This window comes from Calypte anna, chromosome 11 (genome assembly GCF_003957555.1).
Source record: "Calypte anna isolate BGI_N300 chromosome 11, bCalAnn1_v1.p, whole genome shotgun sequence".
NCBI lineage: Eukaryota > Metazoa > Chordata > Aves > Apodiformes > Trochilidae > Calypte > Calypte anna.
The window spans coordinates 11,446,809-11,466,677 of record NC_044257.1 but is presented as its reverse complement, the minus strand read 5'-3'; the positions used below and the strand labels follow the sequence as shown (position 1 = coordinate 11,466,677).

Genomic DNA, 19,869 nt, shown 5'->3' with positions numbered 1-19,869 from the left:
CATCACAAAAAGACAATTTCTGAAACACTGCTTTATCAGTTTTTATGTGTACCTAGACAGTGGAAGAAGAACAGCCCAGTAACCTTCCACCCCAGGTAAAGGTCTCACCTATGGGAAATTACCTGGCACAGCTCTCTAAAGGAGACAGCCAGTTCCACAAGGCTCCTTTTCACAGCACTGAAAAGTAAAAAACAAACTAGGATTGGGATGGAATATAGTGACATCTGCATAGCAGCATACTCAGACCAAGAGTCCTGACAGCTCAACACATTTCCTGGGGGATGCAAAGGAGGAATGTATCACTATTACCTGGCAGAAGGCTCTAGGATGGAGGATTCAAATCCTTCTGGCATAAAACTAAGTTAAGTCATATGTATGCAGGTGACAGAGCTTCTCTATTCTGTCACTCTCCTTATTGAACCTCTGTATGTGTTCAGCAGAGATCACTCTTGAAGGTGGATGTTTACACAACACTAAACAAAATGGTGCCCTGATCCTAATACAGCATAAATAATTATCACATGCCAGCCTCTTAAAAGGCCTCTTCCTCGACCAGCCATTAGTAAGGAGAGGGACAGAGACCTTCAGGTCTGAATTTTAAGAGCAACTAATGATTGAATACCCAGCACTCAAAGTCTCTGCAGGAGGAAGTGCACTGAAGATAAATGCTGGTTTATTTCCTGGTGTAGGCAGTCATTTTGTTTGCTGAATGCACTGGTGAAAACAAATTTCAAGTTTGTCCAACTGTCCAGCAGTTTTGTACAGTCACCTCTGAAATGTTTAATCAAACAATGAAGATCTCCTAACCATGCTTGTCGTGCTAAAATAAATACACAAAAGGCCAGGCTAAGAATACAACTGTTAAATTTGTTATTTTTGCCTGTTTCTCCAACTTACTCCACATCAATTTATATGCTGCTCCCAGATATTACTGATTTCCTAAGACACCCTGACCAGGACAAAGTAAATACTAAAGATAAGACACCCTTCTATCAACACCAGTATGTAATAAAAAAAGGCAATAGATGAGATAAATCACATTCCACACATTGCAGTTTAGAGAGTGCCAAGGCACTGGCACAGGCTGCAGCCCCAGGGAGGTTGTGGAGTCCCCTTCTCTGGAGATGTTCAAAACCTGCCTGGATGAAGCCCTGTGTAGTGCTCTGGGTTATCCTGCTTCAGTGAGAGAGTTGGACTGGGAGATCTCTAGAGGTCCTTTCCAAATCTGATAATTCTGTGATTCTGTGAAAACTAATTAATCCAGAATAGCCAAAATGCATATAAGAACAGTTACGTATGGTTCAGTGTACAAGTACAGGCTACATCCAATGCAGGGACCAAAGTTTACATGATCCACTCCACTGCTACTGAATTGCAATCAGCCTACAGAGCAGAGTTATCAGAAAACAAAAGTTTTCATGAAACAAAAGCAAATACACCCCAGGCTTAAAACGAGTTATTTTTGATTACACAATATTTTTATCTACATACCTACAGCAAACTGCACACATTTAAACATACAGGACACATAAAAAGCTACTGTTTGATTTTATTCCCAGTTTTCCTTAAATACCCCAACCTTCATATACATGTAAACCTATACATGAAAAGTAATAGACACCAGAATATAAAATAAACATGTTCACTGTAGCCACTGCATCTGTAATTTTTAATAAATTAAGTTATAGAAAAGACTATAATATTCTGTTATAATTACTAATATCCATAACTGCCATCTAAATTACTGTTTTCATTTAATGAAATGGAATATAAAGGATTCTGATAAAATATAATGGAATCTGATAAAAATGCCTAAACTTCATTCAAAAGCTGTAGGATTCTTTGCGCTCCAAGATTCTCTGAACAAAACAATGAAGTGCTATTTTCTGGAATATGTACAACATATACATCCTTGGCTTCTAAAACTGAAGATGACCAAATTTCAAGTTTATAGAACTATTTTGAAAGAAATAGTTCTTTTTATCTGTTACAGATAAAAGTAAAAAAAAAAAAAGTTTAACAGAAGGTTTAAAGAATAACTACTATCTTCAAAGAAGCTTCAGTAAGTTAGATGGCTACTTAGCACATATCATATTATTTTTAAGAATGCTAAAGCTTTACAACAGAACAGGATGGCAATACTGACTTCTCAAGCTGTAGTATACTAATACAGTACCTCACTAGGAAATGCTCTCTCAGTGCACTGATAATTATTAAGTTCTACTGATTTGGAAAAAAAAGTATCCCACCAGATGGAAATAACAAGAAATGAACTGCACTTCCTGCCTTGGAAAATGGTGCAGTCATTTGAACAACAATGGATTTTAGGCATACCACAAAACCAGCCCACCAAAAAGCTACAAAATAAAAGCAGTGAACTCCAAAAGTAGCATTGGATAGGGTTCAAAATCAGGTGGAACACACAAAAGCCAAGTAACTGAAAGTTTGTATCCTCCAACAAGTTACAGACAAATGTCTTAAATTATTGATCAAACTTCTAACTGAAGTCTTAGACATTAACCACTTTTAGGAGCATTCACTACAAAGCTCTGACAGATGGTCAACTACATTAAATTAAATGTGTTTTAAAGCATTGTTAACCCTGCTTACTCCAATTAAACCAACCAAAATTATTACAGAAAAAAATGTACCTTCTGTACTTCAGAAATCATTCCCCTCAAACAGAAAAAGTAATGTGAAAACATTAAGGATTATCTTAAAGACCACACACAGGGTGAAGCAGAAATTAAGAGCAACTCAACGCTTCAGCTAAAGAGAATGAAACCTCCACCATGTTTCTCTATTCCCAAATTGCTGTCACAGTAAACTGATCAAGAGATAAACCCAAGTAAACACCTGTATTTGCCTTTCTAAAACAAAGTACAAAGAATCCAAAATATTCAATAAGTCAGTTATTCAAGCACTTTTTTATAAGCATTTGAAAGAAACAAATACAGTTCTGTGCACCCTCTATTTTCACTAGTTCTAGCTTGGCCATCACAGGGCCAGTGATTTCATGAACACTGCAGAGAAATAAGCCTTTATAAAAACCTATCTTGGAAAAAAAAAAAAAAAGCCTAAAATCCATTCTACAGCCACTTATGAAAAATGGGATTTTTGCCACTGAATTCAGTGGGTTTATACTTGTGCATAGTTATCTTTAGAACTACAGCTATATTGTGATTTTAAACAGAAGAAACTGAATTCAACGAAATTGCATTAGTGTAAGTAGGATTAAAGTTAAGTCCCCCTGTTTTGACCTCTTGACCTGTTTAACAAAGCTAATTCAACTCAATGCACTTCGTTTGCTTCCTATAATAATAATTTAAAAAAAGACATCCTCACTTCTTGTATGGAACTATTTCTTTCAAATTACAAAAACAGGGCCATCTTTGGAAAAAAAACCACCTTAGGTTACTTACAGGGAGCAGCAGAAAAGTGGGAAATGGGAGAAATAGTCATACTTTAGCTGAACACAATTGACATAGTAATGCTGAGGGAGAAACTAAAAACATGAAAGAGATTTGGCTTATACTTTGTTTAAGACTTGTATCTGAATGTTTCATAGAAGTTTACAATGTTCTACAAACAGTAATTCAGAAGCAAAAACATTACATTTAGAAATACTAAAAATACTCAAAATTGCCCCTAAACCAGACTTTATAGACAAGGTTTTAAAAATACAACTGAAGAGTTCTATAAATGGTGTTGCATATTATATGGGTTTAGTATTTGGTCCCGGTTTTCTTCATACTTTTCTATCATTTTCTGCATGTCATGGTCAGCTCCAATAACCTTGAAAAGAACACAAGCATTAGAAATTACTGACACAATAAAACATTTGTTTGTAAGCAAAACAGAACTACAACAGAAACCAAACTGATACAGTCCTAGAGATCTGTACAATTAGCTTTGTGTTCTAAATTTGACATACACTGAAGAGCTGTGTCTGATCCTGCAGAGAACCACAGTGAACAAGCACCTCAAATTCCAAAGAGACGGAAGACAAGGTCTATGCTCTACATATTGACAGGGGTTTCCCTTCTCTGAAGGTTATTAGAAAAGCAGATTATTTGCTTTTATCACTAAATACCACTCATAATATTAGAAATGTAAATCCTCCATATGCTTAATTGGTTCCAACTAAAATAATACTCACAAGCACTGGGCAGGGAACTTTAAACAGTGTATGTTTAATGAGCCAGTCTTCATAAAGCTGATGAATAGCCTCTAAGTATTCCTAGAAAAGAGGCATTCAAGTATCACATATGACTGGGGATGAAACATACATTTCAGGTTTTATATACTTGATAAGTAGTTAAGAACTCCATATAAAAGCCAACATTAGGTATTTCCACTAATAAAAATAAAAAGCATCAGACATTTCTTGAGAAAAATTAATTCCTAGTATAAGATTTTACTCCATGAAGAGCCTCAAAGACACAGAGTTTACAGGACCACAGGGCTCTCAGCTCCATTTAAGATCAAGAAGCATGTTTTCCTCCCATAGGTAAAATATGGCTCAAGATTTTACAGAGAAAAACACAACAAAGAGAAGCAAGGACAAAAAGGGTAAGACTACAAACAACATGTATTGAAGGCACCTTCTGTGTCATTACAATTTGCCTAAAATTTGCCCAGTTAACTTTCTACTAACTGACTCAGTTTCCTCTAAAAGCATTTCTGCCTCTCATTAACTATATTAGGGTTTTTCACAATGACCACTTGACCTTTTTCATTCATAACTGCCCCTACCCCTCAGTAGAGCTGCAAAGCAACACAATGTCTCTTCAGATCTATTACAGTGAGGATTTTTTCTCCAAGGCTAAATTTCAGATGGCCCAAAATGTAGCTGTTTGCATGTATCTTCAACTGACCACTGCTTCTACTAATTTTATCCAACACTAAAAATACCTTTGTAGTACACACTGTACTTCGTGTTATTTATTTCTGGTTAGGTTTTAGGAGAAATCTTGTTTATAGATAAGGCCCATTCTGTAAGATGTGACACAGTAAGTAATCATTCGATTACTACAATTTATTTTTAGGTAGATTCCCAGGCTAACAATTTTCAAGAAGTTGCTTGTTTTCAGACACAAGCAGAGACGTTTTTAATGCATAAACATCCTGGTAATAGCAGACAACCAAAAGTGCCCACATAAATCTGCAGCACCTGCATGTATGGGTATATCTACTGGAACAGGGTGCTTTAATGACATTTAATGATATACAAACAACTGTCTTTATATCTCAGAGAAGATTAACATTTGATTAATACTGCACCTAAGCAGACAGCTATTGTACACTGATTACTAAAACATAACACTTGGGAAAGTCAGTGTGCAACATAGATCATTTCTACAAAATAAATCAAAATTAAATACTGAAGTTCTAGTTTGCAATGGAAACAGCTGCACCACATTTTGTCAACACACGTGTGATATGATTTTAGTACTTAAATTGGAATCATTATGTTTTTGAAGTTCATTGTAACCACATATATTGAAACAACACCTTACCAGAGGAATGATCTTTTCCTCTTCCCTGCATCTTCTCTTTAACCTCTCGTAACAAACCTCAGGAGAAGTCTGCAGATAAACTGCCATAACAACAATTATAATAGTTATATTCAAGGATCAGCTTTAAAAGCAAAGAAGAAACTTATTTCACAAACTGTAGAAGGGAAGAATCCTGACTTGGGTATCACCACCGAACCTCCCCACTTCGGCAATAATGGTAATCAATCCATGAACCATCCTATAATTTATGCTGTGAAATGCTACACATTGCAACCACTGTTGTGTATTGAATAGTGTGATTATTTATGACCCAAAAAAAACAAGAATTAATTTTTTTCCCAATAAGGAAAACCACCCACAAACATGCCCCCCCACATTTACCTATCAAGTCAACCGAAACATCAGTGTTGTTCTGGATCCAGTCAAACCACTCAGTTAGGACAACATAATCCACCTCTGGCATTTTTCCACTGAATAAACATAAAAGTTATCACTCACAGATCAATTCTAAACTCCTTTTTGTTTTTTCACTCAACTAGAACTACACCAAATTTACTCCAAATTCAAAACTTCATAAAACGTTGTTTGCACAACAGAAAAAACAAATCTTTTTAAGAATATGCATTAAACCAAAGTTTGTATTATTAACAGTTACAAACATCAATTATCTTTCCTATTACAGCTAAGAAATAATTACTTGGTGAATAAAAACAGTATCATGTTGGTGTTGGCATTTATACAATAACGACAAATTAGTGTCAATGCTCTTTATTGCTCAAGATCTTTATTCCAGGATTATTTCAAATATACCTGAACTACTGCAGTGCATGTCACCAGAAAGGTTTGATTTACTAATCAAAACTGTCAATTCATTATAGAGACCCTAATAAAGAGCAATGAAGAAATAATGACACCATATAAATAACATTTACTCCTACTGTAAGAAATATTTGTCGAAAGAATACTGAAATAATCACACACCTGATTAGAACTCTGCATTCAGAGAGCAGAGAGTCTTGGAGACAACTGTCAGAAAGTTATCTTAGGAAGAATAATAAAATATGAAAGAACTCCTGTAAAAGGGAGTCTACAGATGACATACTGAGAACCACATATTATGTTTTTACCAGTATCAGAATTTTCAATTACGATCATATTCCTAAACAGTCAAATATTACTAGTTTTATATTATCCTGTCTTCAAAACTGGTGATAGTAACACATACTCCACACTCTTTCCTAAATGGTTCTACAACAGAAATATAAGGAAGAAATAGGATTGAGAGGCTCCTGTCCTCTCCAGCTGAATGAGACCTGTTGCAACATTTTCAGTACTACTGAAGGAAAAGACTCAACAGATTTTTCAACCATTCTTCTGACATGATTTGATCACTGGCAAAACTGAAGATAACTCAGAAAGTTCTTTCCATTTAAGTATGCAAGAAAGCAAAACCAGTATTTGAACCACTCCCTTCTTTATCTGCCATTCAGCTGAGCATCTTGCCTCACAAAGCACTTAAGAAATGGAATAACAATTCACAGCTATTCTTCTAATGTATCAATCAGTGTATGTGCCATAAAAGGCACTGAAGCGTGTTTCATCTCAGAACTTTGCTGACATTTGACTCCTGAAACACAGAAGTAATAAGCTTTATATTACAAATAACTTTTGAATTCAAAAGGGAATTGCTAGTGCTTATCCTGTAACATATCATGCATATTCATGTGTACACATTTACAGTTCTTCTAGTTCTACACCTAACATGAGCAAACCTTTCAGAGCTCAACTCAGACCTGCAATCAGAGTAAGGACTTGGACACTCGTGCATATCTGTGCATGCTGGTGAAGCTGACAGCAATTGCTCACAATTTTAAACCTTCCATCATTGTCATAAACCTTACTCTCTCTCTGTCTCTCTGGAAATAAAACCTGCAAAGCCAACACACAAATGCTGAGTGACACTGGATCAAAGACGAGCTGGTACTCCTGATATTCCCCCAGCTCTTCATCCCTTGCTTAAACTAATCATTCTCCTAAAGGAGAAGAGCTTGTGTAGAGTAGAGATAACAAGGGATTCTTCTCCATCTTTAAGACTGGGACCCTAAGCAATAATATACTCTTGACAGAAAAGAAAGGAAATAACCTCTGCTCTTTGGAGCATGCTTATGCCATTCAGTTTGAGTCTTGTTAAAAGCCTGAACAAACAAAAAAGTTCTCTTCTTATATTTATTTTATTTTATTTTATTTTTTAATAGGAAAGTTCTTTCCATGCAGCTATTTAATAATCCTTTGCAGAAGATCCCCATTCAATAGCTTGGGCCTGAGGGGGGTTTTGATAACATTTCCAGCAAAATTTAAAGACACATCAGGTCGGTTTTGTTTTCCAGACCTTCTTTCAGACAGGTATAATACAATTTCTACAACAAGCAACCTTTCTTGTTTTCACTGCATGATTTTTTCATGTTGACTAACCTACAAAAGAATTAGGATTACTCCCCTACAGAGAAAGGAGATTTTTTTCTAGGAAATAGTAACAAAGAAAGAAAAAGCCTCTGAAAGAATACAAAGGCATTTTCCTTTGCAAAGTCTGTTTAGTTACACAATCATTTTTAAAACTTTCATGCTGCAACTGAACAAAAAAACACAGTATGGGAAGCAATCATTCCAAGTTATCAGGCCTTTCCCCTGCCACAGGGCACTATTATATTTCTACATAAAAGTAGTCCCTAAACTGTAAGTTACTGAATATACTCAGAAATTATCATGAAAGCTTACCCTGTTCTTAAACTCTTTTCAAGTACTTTTGACCACCACGGGAGACAGGATGTGAGGGAGGATAGACTTTTTTTTTTTCCTAATGTGCTTCAAAATAGGTATTTTCGTGTAGCCCAATTTTTCCTTGTTGTACTTATAATCCTTTTTCAAACCCTTATGCCACAATTTGGTTTGCTATTGGGAGCATCATGTCTTCTAGCTTGCTGTAAACAAAGCAAATGCCTTCAGTCCAGAGCAACAAAGTTCTAAGGTTTTGCCCCAAAAACATTTTATCAAAAATGTAAAAAAAAAAAAAAAAAAAGCCAGTAATTTAAAATGAGAAAGACATTCCAGTACATTTCCACTGCATACAGACTGGGATAAATAATGTCTCTTTCCATTTGCCTCACTCCTTACAGTGTTTCCCTCAACTTTCAAAGCACTTCCAGCAACAGACTGGGAGCTTATGTAGCATGGATGCCATCTTGTGGCATGCAGGCATTCTCCCTGTAGACAAGCTAGGAATGGGCTTTGTACCTTAAGACCACTTTAAAAACCCATTAAAACAACAACCTGCTACATAGGTCAGCATGCTAAACAAAACAAAAATATCAGCTGGAAAATAATGAAAAAAAAAATTCAGCTGGAGAGCAGTTAACTCCAATAGTTGGTGTATGAAATATTAAGATTTGTTAAATATACAGGAGCACGTTGGACAAAGGCTCTCGTCTGGCCCAAGTCCTACAAGTTTTATTCCACCAGTGGGCACCGTGTCCCACACAAAACACACTGCCACTCCTGCACAGAACTGACAGGTTTCACTGATCACTTAGATGCATATTACCAAAAAAATCACCAGTTGATTTTCCATTGTTTCAAATCTAATTACATCAAGGAAGTAAAGTAGAACACTAGATATCATACCTTCGATACAGATTTTCCACAAAAATGTATTTTGCACTGTGAATTGATCGCTCCATCATTCTTACAGGGGAAATCTACAAAATAAAACTCAAGAGTCACTGATTAGATTACATTTTTCAGTATGTTTGTTTCTTTTTGAGGTCATACTGCACATTATGTCCTTTACACTACGATATCCATAACATTTTCAGTTCTTCTAGATCTTGTGACAAAAAAATTTACTGGCAAAGTAGGAACCACAACAAAGAAGAATTCTTAACCAGGCTTATGGGCACTGCATTATTAAACATCTTCATAATTAATTTGTTATTATACACACATTTGAAAGGTGGCTGCAGAAGCATTCAGCTCAGCCGGTGAGGGGCAAAAAAGCAGCAATCCCCTTAGGGTTTGGAGAGCAATGGGAACTATTGCTACCTGGATTGCTGCCACCTTCAGGTGTGTTGCAACAGCACAGGCCTAACCAGAGAAACTGTAAAAACCAGAACTTTTTAAATAAATAATTGCAACTGACAAAATATTGCTGCTTTTGGCAATCTTGCACATGTTCAAACAGAACTTCATTTCGGAGAAGGGGGGTTCTCAGACACGGTGGCCCTTGCAGAGTAAGGGAACCCTGGCAGAGCTGTTTCAAACCAAATATTCTGCATATTAGAGACCATGACACAACAGTTGATCCAGTCCTGAATGAACGTTTTCTGCAACAACAGGAGATTTCTATTACCTTGGAAAAACACCTCTCACAAAAAGCTAGTATGTGCAGCATGACCATCATATGTGGTACTGCTGAAAGTCTGCCCTAATACAAGCTCAGAAAATAATGCAAGAACAATCATTAAGATAGAAAGATGCCACACCTGAGATAAGATCCTGTAATCCGGGAATCAAAGATTTAGCACAGAGTGTAATGAAAGGAATTTGAAGTAAAGAGAAACTAACAGACCTTGATAAAAAGGTAGAGTGTGAATCGAAACAGAAAATGAAAGAGTTACAAGGAAAAAAGCATGCAAACCATCTGAAAAAAAGCAAAAGGAAAATATAGTGGAAGTATTTTGGATAAACGCAAGAAGCAATGGATAAAATTGAGAATGGAGCAGTAGGATGAATACCAGCACTACCTTTAATATTATCTAATGTTTGCCAAAGGTTTGAAATAGCTAAATGTAGAGAGGCCAGTTACAGACACTGATGTGTGACAATGAAGAGATTTGCACAAGTCATAAGGGTGGTGAGAAAAAAAAAAAAAAAAGCAGTATTAGTTTGGGAAAGTGAAAGTTCTGCAGGCAGGAAGCAGACACTTCAACCCTGGGGCAGATCTTGAGCATTTCAACAACATCTTTGACAACAACAAAAAAATCACACTGACTACAGGAACAAAGACAGAATGCACACAGTGTCCTAGCTTCTGCATACAATGTTAAAACATTTATTATTCATAACCATATCTAATTCCTTTTTTTAATTAAAATATGTTTATTTACCATTGGTCTGGTATGCTGCTCCAACATCGTGAGCTGTATGTAAGTCTGCAGTGTTATCCCCCATCTTGATGCATCTTGGTACATTAAACCCTGGAGTCAGAGATGGAAACAAGACATTTTTGTAAGGTCAAACAGCAAAAAAAAATGAAGTTGAGTATTCTGTATGATTTTGCACAACAGAATTGCTAAAAGAAGTGCACTAAAACAGCTGACAAGCCATTAATTGACAAGAATTAGGTGATCATTTGCTCTCTGCAATGCAGATATAAGAATTATGGTCCTGGTCTTCGGAAGTACAAAATGGGGCATTTGGATGCTCACTGAAGTCAGTAGGAATTAGCTACTCTGTACCTGGAACAGTAAGGACTAAGGCACAGCTCATTTGAGACAGTTCAGATATGGATAGTAATTAAACAAAAAACCAACAACAACAAAAAATACGAAATCTGCTACTCTGTTCTCTTTCTATGCACTAACAGACTCTCAGTATACCCAGTCCATCCAGACATGCAAATACAGTTCCAGTAAGTATGTCTGGGCCTCAAAAAAGTGTCTTTTAACACAGAGAGCTGTTGTTCCCCCAGGATCTTCCGCTCTTCCTTATTGCTGCACTTCCAGACACAATAACAAGCAAAAGTCTATCCTGCAAAGCAGGGAAAAATCTGACTGAAACTAAAGGCATCATCCAGTGTCTATCTGCTGAGGTGAGAAACTTCTAAGTCAGCAGCATGGCTTCAGTCCACAGATCTGACCCCTTTCTTTTCTCCTTGTCCAAAATCAGAGAGAGAAAGGTGTTCTGAAGTGCAGATTGTTGTGATGACGTGCAACACAGCCAAGCATACCCCATCTCTTTACTAATAATAAGAAAGTAAGGCATCAGCAACTGCTAGCAAAGATAATTTACTTTTCCAGAGGACCTGTGCTAGCAGTAAGTGCATCAAATACATGTTTGGGCATGGGTGGTTTGGGGTGTATCCACATCACTGTGTTGACAGCAAATTCCATATGACCTTAACATAGATACTGCCAACAATGAGATTTTTGCAATGGAGGTGATTGTACAAGCAATGAAAACTGACATCAGAAACCTCCTCAAGCATTCCAGCAGCAGTGTACCTGCAGATGTTGCCAGAGCCCTGACTACTGCCTCTGAGCACAGCTGTGACAAGGGGACATATTGTGGAGAACAGCTCCCAGATGTAACAACTACCAAAAGGACAACAGAAGCTCTGCAACACCTCACAGGACTGGATCTTCTGTATGTTCAAACAATATTAGCCAGTCAGATCCACCTCTCATTTTCTGAGGTCATTTAATAGCAAATACATTATTCCCTTCTTTTAAATAGGCATAAGCCAATTTAAAAACAACTGGCCCACTCAGGGCTTACCCAATAAATGACCCAGTCCTTGCCAAAACCCCATTTTATGTGCAATGTTACTATTAAATGCATCTCTTAATCACAGTAAGAAGTCTTCTTCATCGTGGCACTTTTTTTTTTTTTTTTTTGCTGTACAAGATTACAACCACACCTCTTACAACAGCTTTCCTGAAGCCCACACAACTGTCTGCTGAAAGGAACAGTAATTGTAGAATTAACTTCTGCCACTTACCAGGATATTATGACCACGAACATTCCTCCACTTAGCTACTGGTTCTGTCAAAACCTTGTTAAAAAGAATGACTCCATATTAAACATGGTTTAGATTCATATTATGTAATTTGACCCTACAAGTCTACAACTATTTTTAATGAATAAATAAGTCAGTATTGAAGCCTTGCACAGAAAAGGTCATTTCACTTCAAAAAGTAGCACTGGAATACAAAAAGTAATAATAAACAGAGTTTAAAAACAGAGGAATAGAATTACACATCTTCTTAGCATTTTGAAAAGGCCAGAAAAAAACACTCGATTGATTACCTAATGAGTCTGGATATAATTTCACTTTTTTGACTCAAAATCTGTATGACATAAAGGAAAAATGGCTTAGCTGAGTACTGATTGTGTTTCAGTGACCTACTCATGCTCAGAAGAAAGGATCAAAATGCTGTCATACTGCTTTTAGTTTCATTTTTGTGATCTAACAAACACAATGTCTACAAAGTTAGGAAATTAATCAGAAAAGCTTTACCCTGAATAGGTCCAATCACAAGACTTCTCTGGTTCAAACAGGATCTAAAACACCAAAAATACTGTAGTGGCAGTCTTAAGAGAATCTGATAATCCTGGGAAGTTAACAACATTTTTTAAAAATGCTGCGCTATATGCAAATTAAAGTTTGCTATCCTTTGGGTTAATAGTTATTTACTCTGTAAGGATTGTTCCTGTTAAATTACCAAATTACATCTGGCAACCCAGCATTTCAGTGAAGAATACTAAGACTTATTACCAAACATGTTCCCAGGTCTGCTTGGAAAAGAGTTAAAATCTGATGCACACAAAAACAATTGCTCACTGAGGTCTGATCTTGATTTTGTCTAAAATACAGTAAGCCTGCCCTTTCCTAATCTTTTTCTAAACAATACAAAGGCAAATGCTGTAACAGATCTTTTAAGATCCCCAGAAGCAATACTAACAGATTTTTCATTGTTTTTAAGAAGCCATCCATTTACTGGGGCCTCAGAATATGACATCAGTACTTTTACACCATTACTTCTTTGTCTGCACTTTGCTCTTTCCTGTCACTTAACTTAGATGTATCTGGTAATAAGCAAACAAACATGCCCAAACATGCCCAATCCATGTGAGTTGCAGTTATTTCACTGAGGTCGAAACTGTACTCAACAGGTTGTACTGATATTTTGGCATCCAGTACTACATTACATATGACCTGTGTTTCTCTTCTACAATTTGACTATAAATAATTGGAGAATGAAAAGCTAAATACATGCACCAATAAGTTAACTGGCAGACAACCCACTGCTCCTTTTTCATTAGCCTAAGAAAGGACAACACTTTTACATAGACTGTCAATTCTGTCAAGACAAGGAACTGTTTAATGATGACATATAGACAAATGTACATCCAGTACCTCAATGCTGGTAGTTTGTGCAAAATAATCCAGGCATGTTGTTTTCCCGCTTGCAATGTTCCCCTCAATACATATCTGAGGAAAGACAGCACCACCTTTAAAAAAATGTGCTATCAACACATCATACATTCCCATGGTCCCCAAGAGTTTAAGCAGGTCACTTCCACACTGCCTGCCTCAACTCACTCCAGAGACCCCTGCTTAATTTTCAACTTAAAAGAAACATCAACTGGAGTAACAATTTCAGTATCTATTACACAGATCTTACGCTCCGAGATGCACCAAGTTTTTATTTTCAGAAATTTGCACAATTAAACTAAAAGGATTTTGTTTCAGCTGTTTTAATTTATATATTGAAATAATTAGATTCCAAATACAGCAATGTTGAGCACTACAATTTACAAAAGGAAAAAAAGACCTTGCAGGCAGGGTTGTGTAGGGTACCTGCAAAGCTACACACAGCACTCATCCCAAACTGACACCTGGCCCTGCAGCAGTACCTTCCATATGCACAAATCCCTCACTATTTTATTGCAACTTATAGAACCTGATAACCCAGTGACAGACCCACCAGCTGTACACCCCTCAGTAGAACAGCCATGTCCAATGGTTAATAATGTACACTTACTCAGATCATGATAAGAAGTTGTGATTTACATAGCTTTCTGACCAAAATGCAAATACTTACAACCATCTTTCTATCATCTTCTTTTATCAGATGTTTATCTAGAATGAAAATAAACAGAAGTTATGACAAAGAAATAATAATCATACTGAGGCTCTTCTTGGGAGCCCCTCCACAAAGTTTTTACATTCTCTATTGCCAAATATGAGTATTTTTTTAATTACCAGCTCTAAAGTTTTGGGTAATAATTGAGCAACAGACACAGCAGACACACTGTTACATATATTGACAGCTTTAGATTGAATTCTTCTATATTCTTGCCACTACAAAGAGACAAACAAGTGTCTACAGCCTTCACCAGACATTCGTACTGGTCTCCAGTCACCATTCCTGAGGGGGAAAAATTAGTTTTGAGAAGGGCAGTCACAGTGTGATGCCCACCAGCTCCATAGGCCTAGCTACAGAGCTGGGCAAGGATGAAGATTTTAGGCCACTTTCCAAGACGAGGTGTCTTACACCTCAAAACTCAAACTTCACAACCATGGAACTCCTCCAAGCAATGGCAGGCTCACTACACACTTAACAAAATAAAACAAGGCAGGCAATGTCAGTAACCCCGCACAAAGAAACCCCTATGTCCCAGTGAGGAACCACAGGACTACCAGGAGCAGGTCCTACCAGACATGGGAAGAGGCAGTGTGCTCAGTCCGAAGAAATAAGGGTGAGGGGAACCTGACAGATTCAGAGGCTCCTCACACCACTCAAGATGTCTGGACATAATTTAAGTATGGACTGGGCGCTATTCTGCCCTCCCCGAGGCGCCTCCACATCCCCTTCACCGCGGGAGAACCCGAGGCTCGTACACCGGGTGGCCCCACTCCGGAATCCCCACCCCGGGATCCCCACCCCTGCCTTGCCCGCCCCTCCGCTTACAGCCGCCAGCGCCGCTCGGGCCGGGCCGGGAGCTCAGCGTCATCCCGCCCGCCGAGGATCCAGCCGCCGCCGCCGCCGCCGCTCCACCCGTGCAGGCGGCCCCCGGGACGCCGCTCCCCGCGCACCGCCGGCTCCGTGACCCGCGCAAAGCCGCGGGCCGTGCCCAAGCCGCCCCGAGCCGCCACATTGCCCATCCCCGCCCGCCGCCGCCACCGGCCCGGCGCGGCCCGCACCGCTTCCGCCCGCCTCCGCTCACTTCCGCACCCGGGTGGGGCCGGGCGGGGGCGGAGCCGGTTCCCGCCCCAGATGAGCGGTGCGGTAACGGTTGGCCCCGCCTAGCCGACCCGCGGCTTTCGCGTGGTCGCCATGGCGCTGGTGGAGGTGGACAGAGGTTTCGTCCGCTCTCCGCGGGGCGCCGTGAAGATCGCCCGCGTGGTAGGTTGTGAGGGGAGCGGGGCGGGGTGCCCTGTGGGTCCCCCCCGGTAGGGGGACCGAGGAGCGGCTCTAACCCCCGTTAATGCCCATTAATCCCCCGTTAATCCCCGTTACTCGCTCTGTCCCCGCAGCTTCTGGCGTTGATGACACTGATCTGCTTCGTGGCTTCCCACTCGCATGTGGCGTACACGGCGCTGGCGGCCATGGAGGTGTCGATCACGGTGCTGCTGTTCCTGCTGTACCTGCTGCAGCTGGACAAGAGGCTGAGCTGGTTCTTCTGGCCCCTGGCTGTGAGTACCGGCTGGACCCGAACCCGCACTGGTTCTGCCTGTTCAGGGGGGTTACTGTTAGAAAGTTCAGTTACCGTTTCCATAAAGTTCAAGCAAAAAGCAGCGTTCTGCTGTTAAACCGGTTTTACCGGACCTATCACAATGTTCTTTTGCATCGGTTTCTAAATTGCTGGGTGGCTTCCCCCAGCAGCCCCTCCTGCAGTGACCGTCATTTGCTTAATTTTATAATACTCCACTTCCCATCTTTCACATCACAAATTAATCATACACTTTCAATTAATGTCCCTTTTTTTTTTTTTTTTTTTTTAATTTGGTTGTGGTTTTAGTCTGTCAAGCATAGCCAACTTGCACAAATTTGACTGCCAAGAAAAAAAAAAAAAGTTAAAATGAGGAAGTTTTATCACAAATGCTCTTTTTAGCATCAGACCACTGGGTGTCACTATCGGTCTTAGGCGAATAATAGTGTAGTTCTATTTCTATAGTAAACCAGCAGATCAGCAGATTTTAATAATTCACTCACACGGTATTGGGAGCTATTCACGTTCTTTTTCAGGTGTGTATTTCCAAATAAGTATTTGCTTACACTGGCTGTTTCAGGATATTTTCAATTCAGTGATCGCGGCGCTGTTCCTCCTCATTGTGTGCCTGTTTGCGGTAATAATCAAGACCAACAGTGGGACCCTGGCTGGAGGAGTAAGTAGGAAAATTATTAACAAATTTCAGTTCTTGCAGTAGACGTGTGAACCTCGTGGTATACTTACATTGTTGTAAGACCAAAAAAATAACTCTGTTGTGGAAACACATACACAAGCGTATACACAAACAAAAGTGAATACATACTCAATATACATCACAAATAAAATCTTCAAATCGCTAGTAATTTAAGCATATGACTTGACTTAGGGATTACTACAGAGAAGTACCAACACTGAAAATTGGAATTTTAAGTGATTTCAGTAACCCATTTGGTTCCATAGGTGGAAATTCTGAGTGGGAGAATCCATAGCTTTTTTAGCACTGTCCAGTTTGGTTACCCTGCTTAAGAAGAAATGCTTGCAGTCCTGCTAAAAAGAATTGAAACTTTTAAACAGATGTGCTGGTACCTCCCTCTTGGTGTGTGTCCCTTTTTTTCTGACACAGAAATTATGGCAGTTGAAAAGTTATTTTTTCATAATATGACTGCAAGATTTTTGTGTATTGAGGGTAAAAACAGTTTAATAATTCGTTTAAGCAAATGGTATTTTTAATTCTAATGAAAACTAATTAACAATAAACAATAAGGGGAAAAATTTTTTTTGAAAGTATTTAAGCCTCCTGAAGTACAAGATAAGCTAAAATGTGACACGCAACCAAAAGACACTCTGAACTTGCCACTTAACAAAACCAGTTTGAGAGTGAGGTGGAAAGCTGATGTCTTTTCAGACACTGACATCCTAAGCAAAAAAAGAGCCTTTCTGACATAGTGACCAGCTATGCTAAAATGTAATATATATTCTCTGCTGTGAAGTTAATAAAACTAAAGTTAAGTTGGAATCAGGAGACTAAGCAGGTAGCTTTGAAAACAAGTTTGGGCAGAATATATTAAATCTTCAGTACTAAGAGAAACAGAATTGCCCTGTGGCCTGTGCTCCCAGGGTACACACTGCCTGGAACTTCTCTCCCGAAAGAGCCTGGCTTAGCATCACTGCCACTGATCAGGTAATTCCATTTTAAAACATAATTGCATAACAAAACTTGGGGGTGAGGGGAATTGGGCTGAAGGGCAGGAGCTGAGTAAGTTAACTCTGCTGTTTTGCAAACACATTTTTCCAGTTACCTTTTCAAATGCATACGTTTTTTCAGATTGGAATATGTTTCCCATTCATAACTTCAGTGGAGAGGAGCAATTTTTTTTTTCTGTTAGGCTTGTTTTTACAAATGTTGACTTTTCTCCAGGCCAATACCATTAATTAGGCCCTCCTTAAGCAAACAGTAGAGTTTTAATTTAGGATAAAAGCATTGTCTGGCATAATCAAGTGTTAGTTCAGCTTTTGAGGTCAACACATCATCTCCAATGCTTCATACAACCATCAAACAAAGCCAGGGTGCAGACTGCTGTATGAAAGGCTGATGGAATTTAAATTTGGATGTTATTTATCAGTTGTCTCGTCTCATACATATATTTAGAAGGCCAGAAGCAAGTTAGGAAGATGTTTACAGTTTCTTTGAAGAACAATAGATGCATCAGTACAATAAAAGATAAAGATTCTGTGGGGAAACTAACATTTATCATTATTTTTACAGGTGCTTGGTCTCATACTGCTTGCTCTCTGTATTGTTGATGCAGTTCTTCTTTTCCAGAAGATTAGCTTTGACAGAAGTACTACTGCAAACTTTAGATTACCATTCTGGTAACCGAACGATTTCTCCATGGATGATTGTTTTACTGTTCTCTTTTAAAGAATGTGAATTTCCTGTGCATTTACGTACATTTTTGAAAGTACTGTTTGTAAATGTTCTTGCATTTACAAATGTAGTTTTTGTGTTGAAATTTCACCAGCATAAAGTATAATGTAAATTTTTCCTGGTTTTCTAAACTTAATTACATTGTCACTTATGTGGAAATCAATTTTGTAATTGCCTTTTTTCTGTAATAGAAAAAAAGAAAATACAAACAGGCCTAAGTACATTATTTAATATTATTTATTTAAGTGCACTTTAAAAGTAAAAATTACTTGTTTGAATATACCAGTAGACATCTTTAAGAATGAATTTTCTTCAACTCCTGTGTTCCTCAGTCCATAGATCAGCCTCTTTGGCTTGTAACTGGTTCATGCCTTCTGAATGCTTTACTGTTGTGAGACATTCTGATTCCCAAGTTTTCGTTTTTATATTTAGAGTAGTTCTGAAGATAACCACACTATCCCTAGCATAATGCAGTCACAGCTGCCCTGCAGTGCATTGAAGATAGCAGATAAAATTATTATAAATCACATAGAATATGTATGAGGACTGTTGCTGCAAGTGCTCCTACACTCAGAATGCCAATGGCAAAATTAAGTACCATGTGGATGAGATTGTCCAAACTGAAGACCAAGCACACCTGTGATGAGAGTTTCAAGGCTGATACAATGCAGTAGACAAAAGTGAATAAATAAATAAAGGACGTGTGTAGTGAAAAGGGAGTTTGTAATAAAACACTTTTTCAGATCCGAGGTGTGCTGGTCAGGGTTGGCCCTTGCCAAGACCATAACTGCTGGCAGCACCCAGAGCTGTGCCAGAGGACACAGAATAAGTTGTTTTAAACGGAAAAGACCTTTAAGATCGAGTCCAACTGCTAACCCAGCACTGCCAAGTCCACCACTAAACCATGCCCCACAGCACGACATTTACACATCTTTTAAATACCTCCAGGGATGGTGACTCCTCCACCGCACCGGGAAGCCTGTGCCAGGGCCTGACAGCCCTTTCGGTGAAGACCCTTTTCCGAATACCCAATCGGGACGTCCCTTAGCACAACCTGAGGACATTTCCTCGTGTCCTGTCACTTGTCACTATGGATAAGAAACCCACCCCCACCTCATTACCACCTCATTTCAGGGCGCGACAAGGTCTCCTCTCAGCCGCCTTTTCTGCAGGCTGAACACCCCCGGTGCTCCGCGGGTCGGGCCCGCACTGCCCTTCGGGACTCCCAGGAGGCCCCAACCGAGCCAGGGCCGGGTCTGGGCTGCGGGCAGCACCGAGGCAGCCAGAGGAGCTCCCCACGCCTTCGCCGCCGCTCGGAACCGCGCCGAGAACTCGGCCACCCCTCCCCAGATTTGGGGATGCTGAAACTTTTTTTCACGTTTCCGCAGTGTCACGATTTCCGCTTCCCTCCTTAAAAAAAAAAAAAAAAAA

The 19,869-nt window shown here is 39.0% G+C and overlaps 2 protein-coding genes across 2 annotated transcripts; one reads left to right on the top strand and one right to left on the bottom strand.

Moving 5' to 3' along the window:
* Positions 1-1,646: 1,646 nt before the first annotated feature.
* On the bottom strand, positions 1,647-15,365 carry TK2 (thymidine kinase 2). The gene is made up of 10 exons (XM_030457675.1): positions 15,269-15,365; positions 14,399-14,436; positions 13,711-13,785; positions 12,292-12,345; positions 10,679-10,768; positions 9,198-9,271; positions 5,901-5,989; positions 5,520-5,599; positions 4,160-4,240; positions 1,647-3,795 (listed from the first exon to the last, which is right to left on the bottom strand). The coding sequence occupies exons 1-10, from the start codon at positions 15,309-15,311 to the stop codon at positions 3,697-3,699; spliced, it is 723 nt and encodes a 240-aa protein (XP_030313535.1). The 5' UTR covers positions 15,312-15,365; the 3' UTR covers positions 1,647-3,696.
* A 183-nt stretch (positions 15,366-15,548) lies between these two features.
* Positions 15,549-18,564, top strand: LOC103526603 (chemokine like factor). The gene is made up of 4 exons (XM_030457805.1): positions 15,549-15,703; positions 15,835-15,993; positions 16,591-16,686; positions 18,277-18,564. The coding sequence occupies exons 1-4, from the start codon at positions 15,635-15,637 to the stop codon at positions 18,385-18,387; spliced, it is 435 nt and encodes a 144-aa protein (XP_030313665.1). The 5' UTR covers positions 15,549-15,634; the 3' UTR covers positions 18,388-18,564.
* Positions 18,565-19,869: the final 1,305 nt, after the last annotated feature.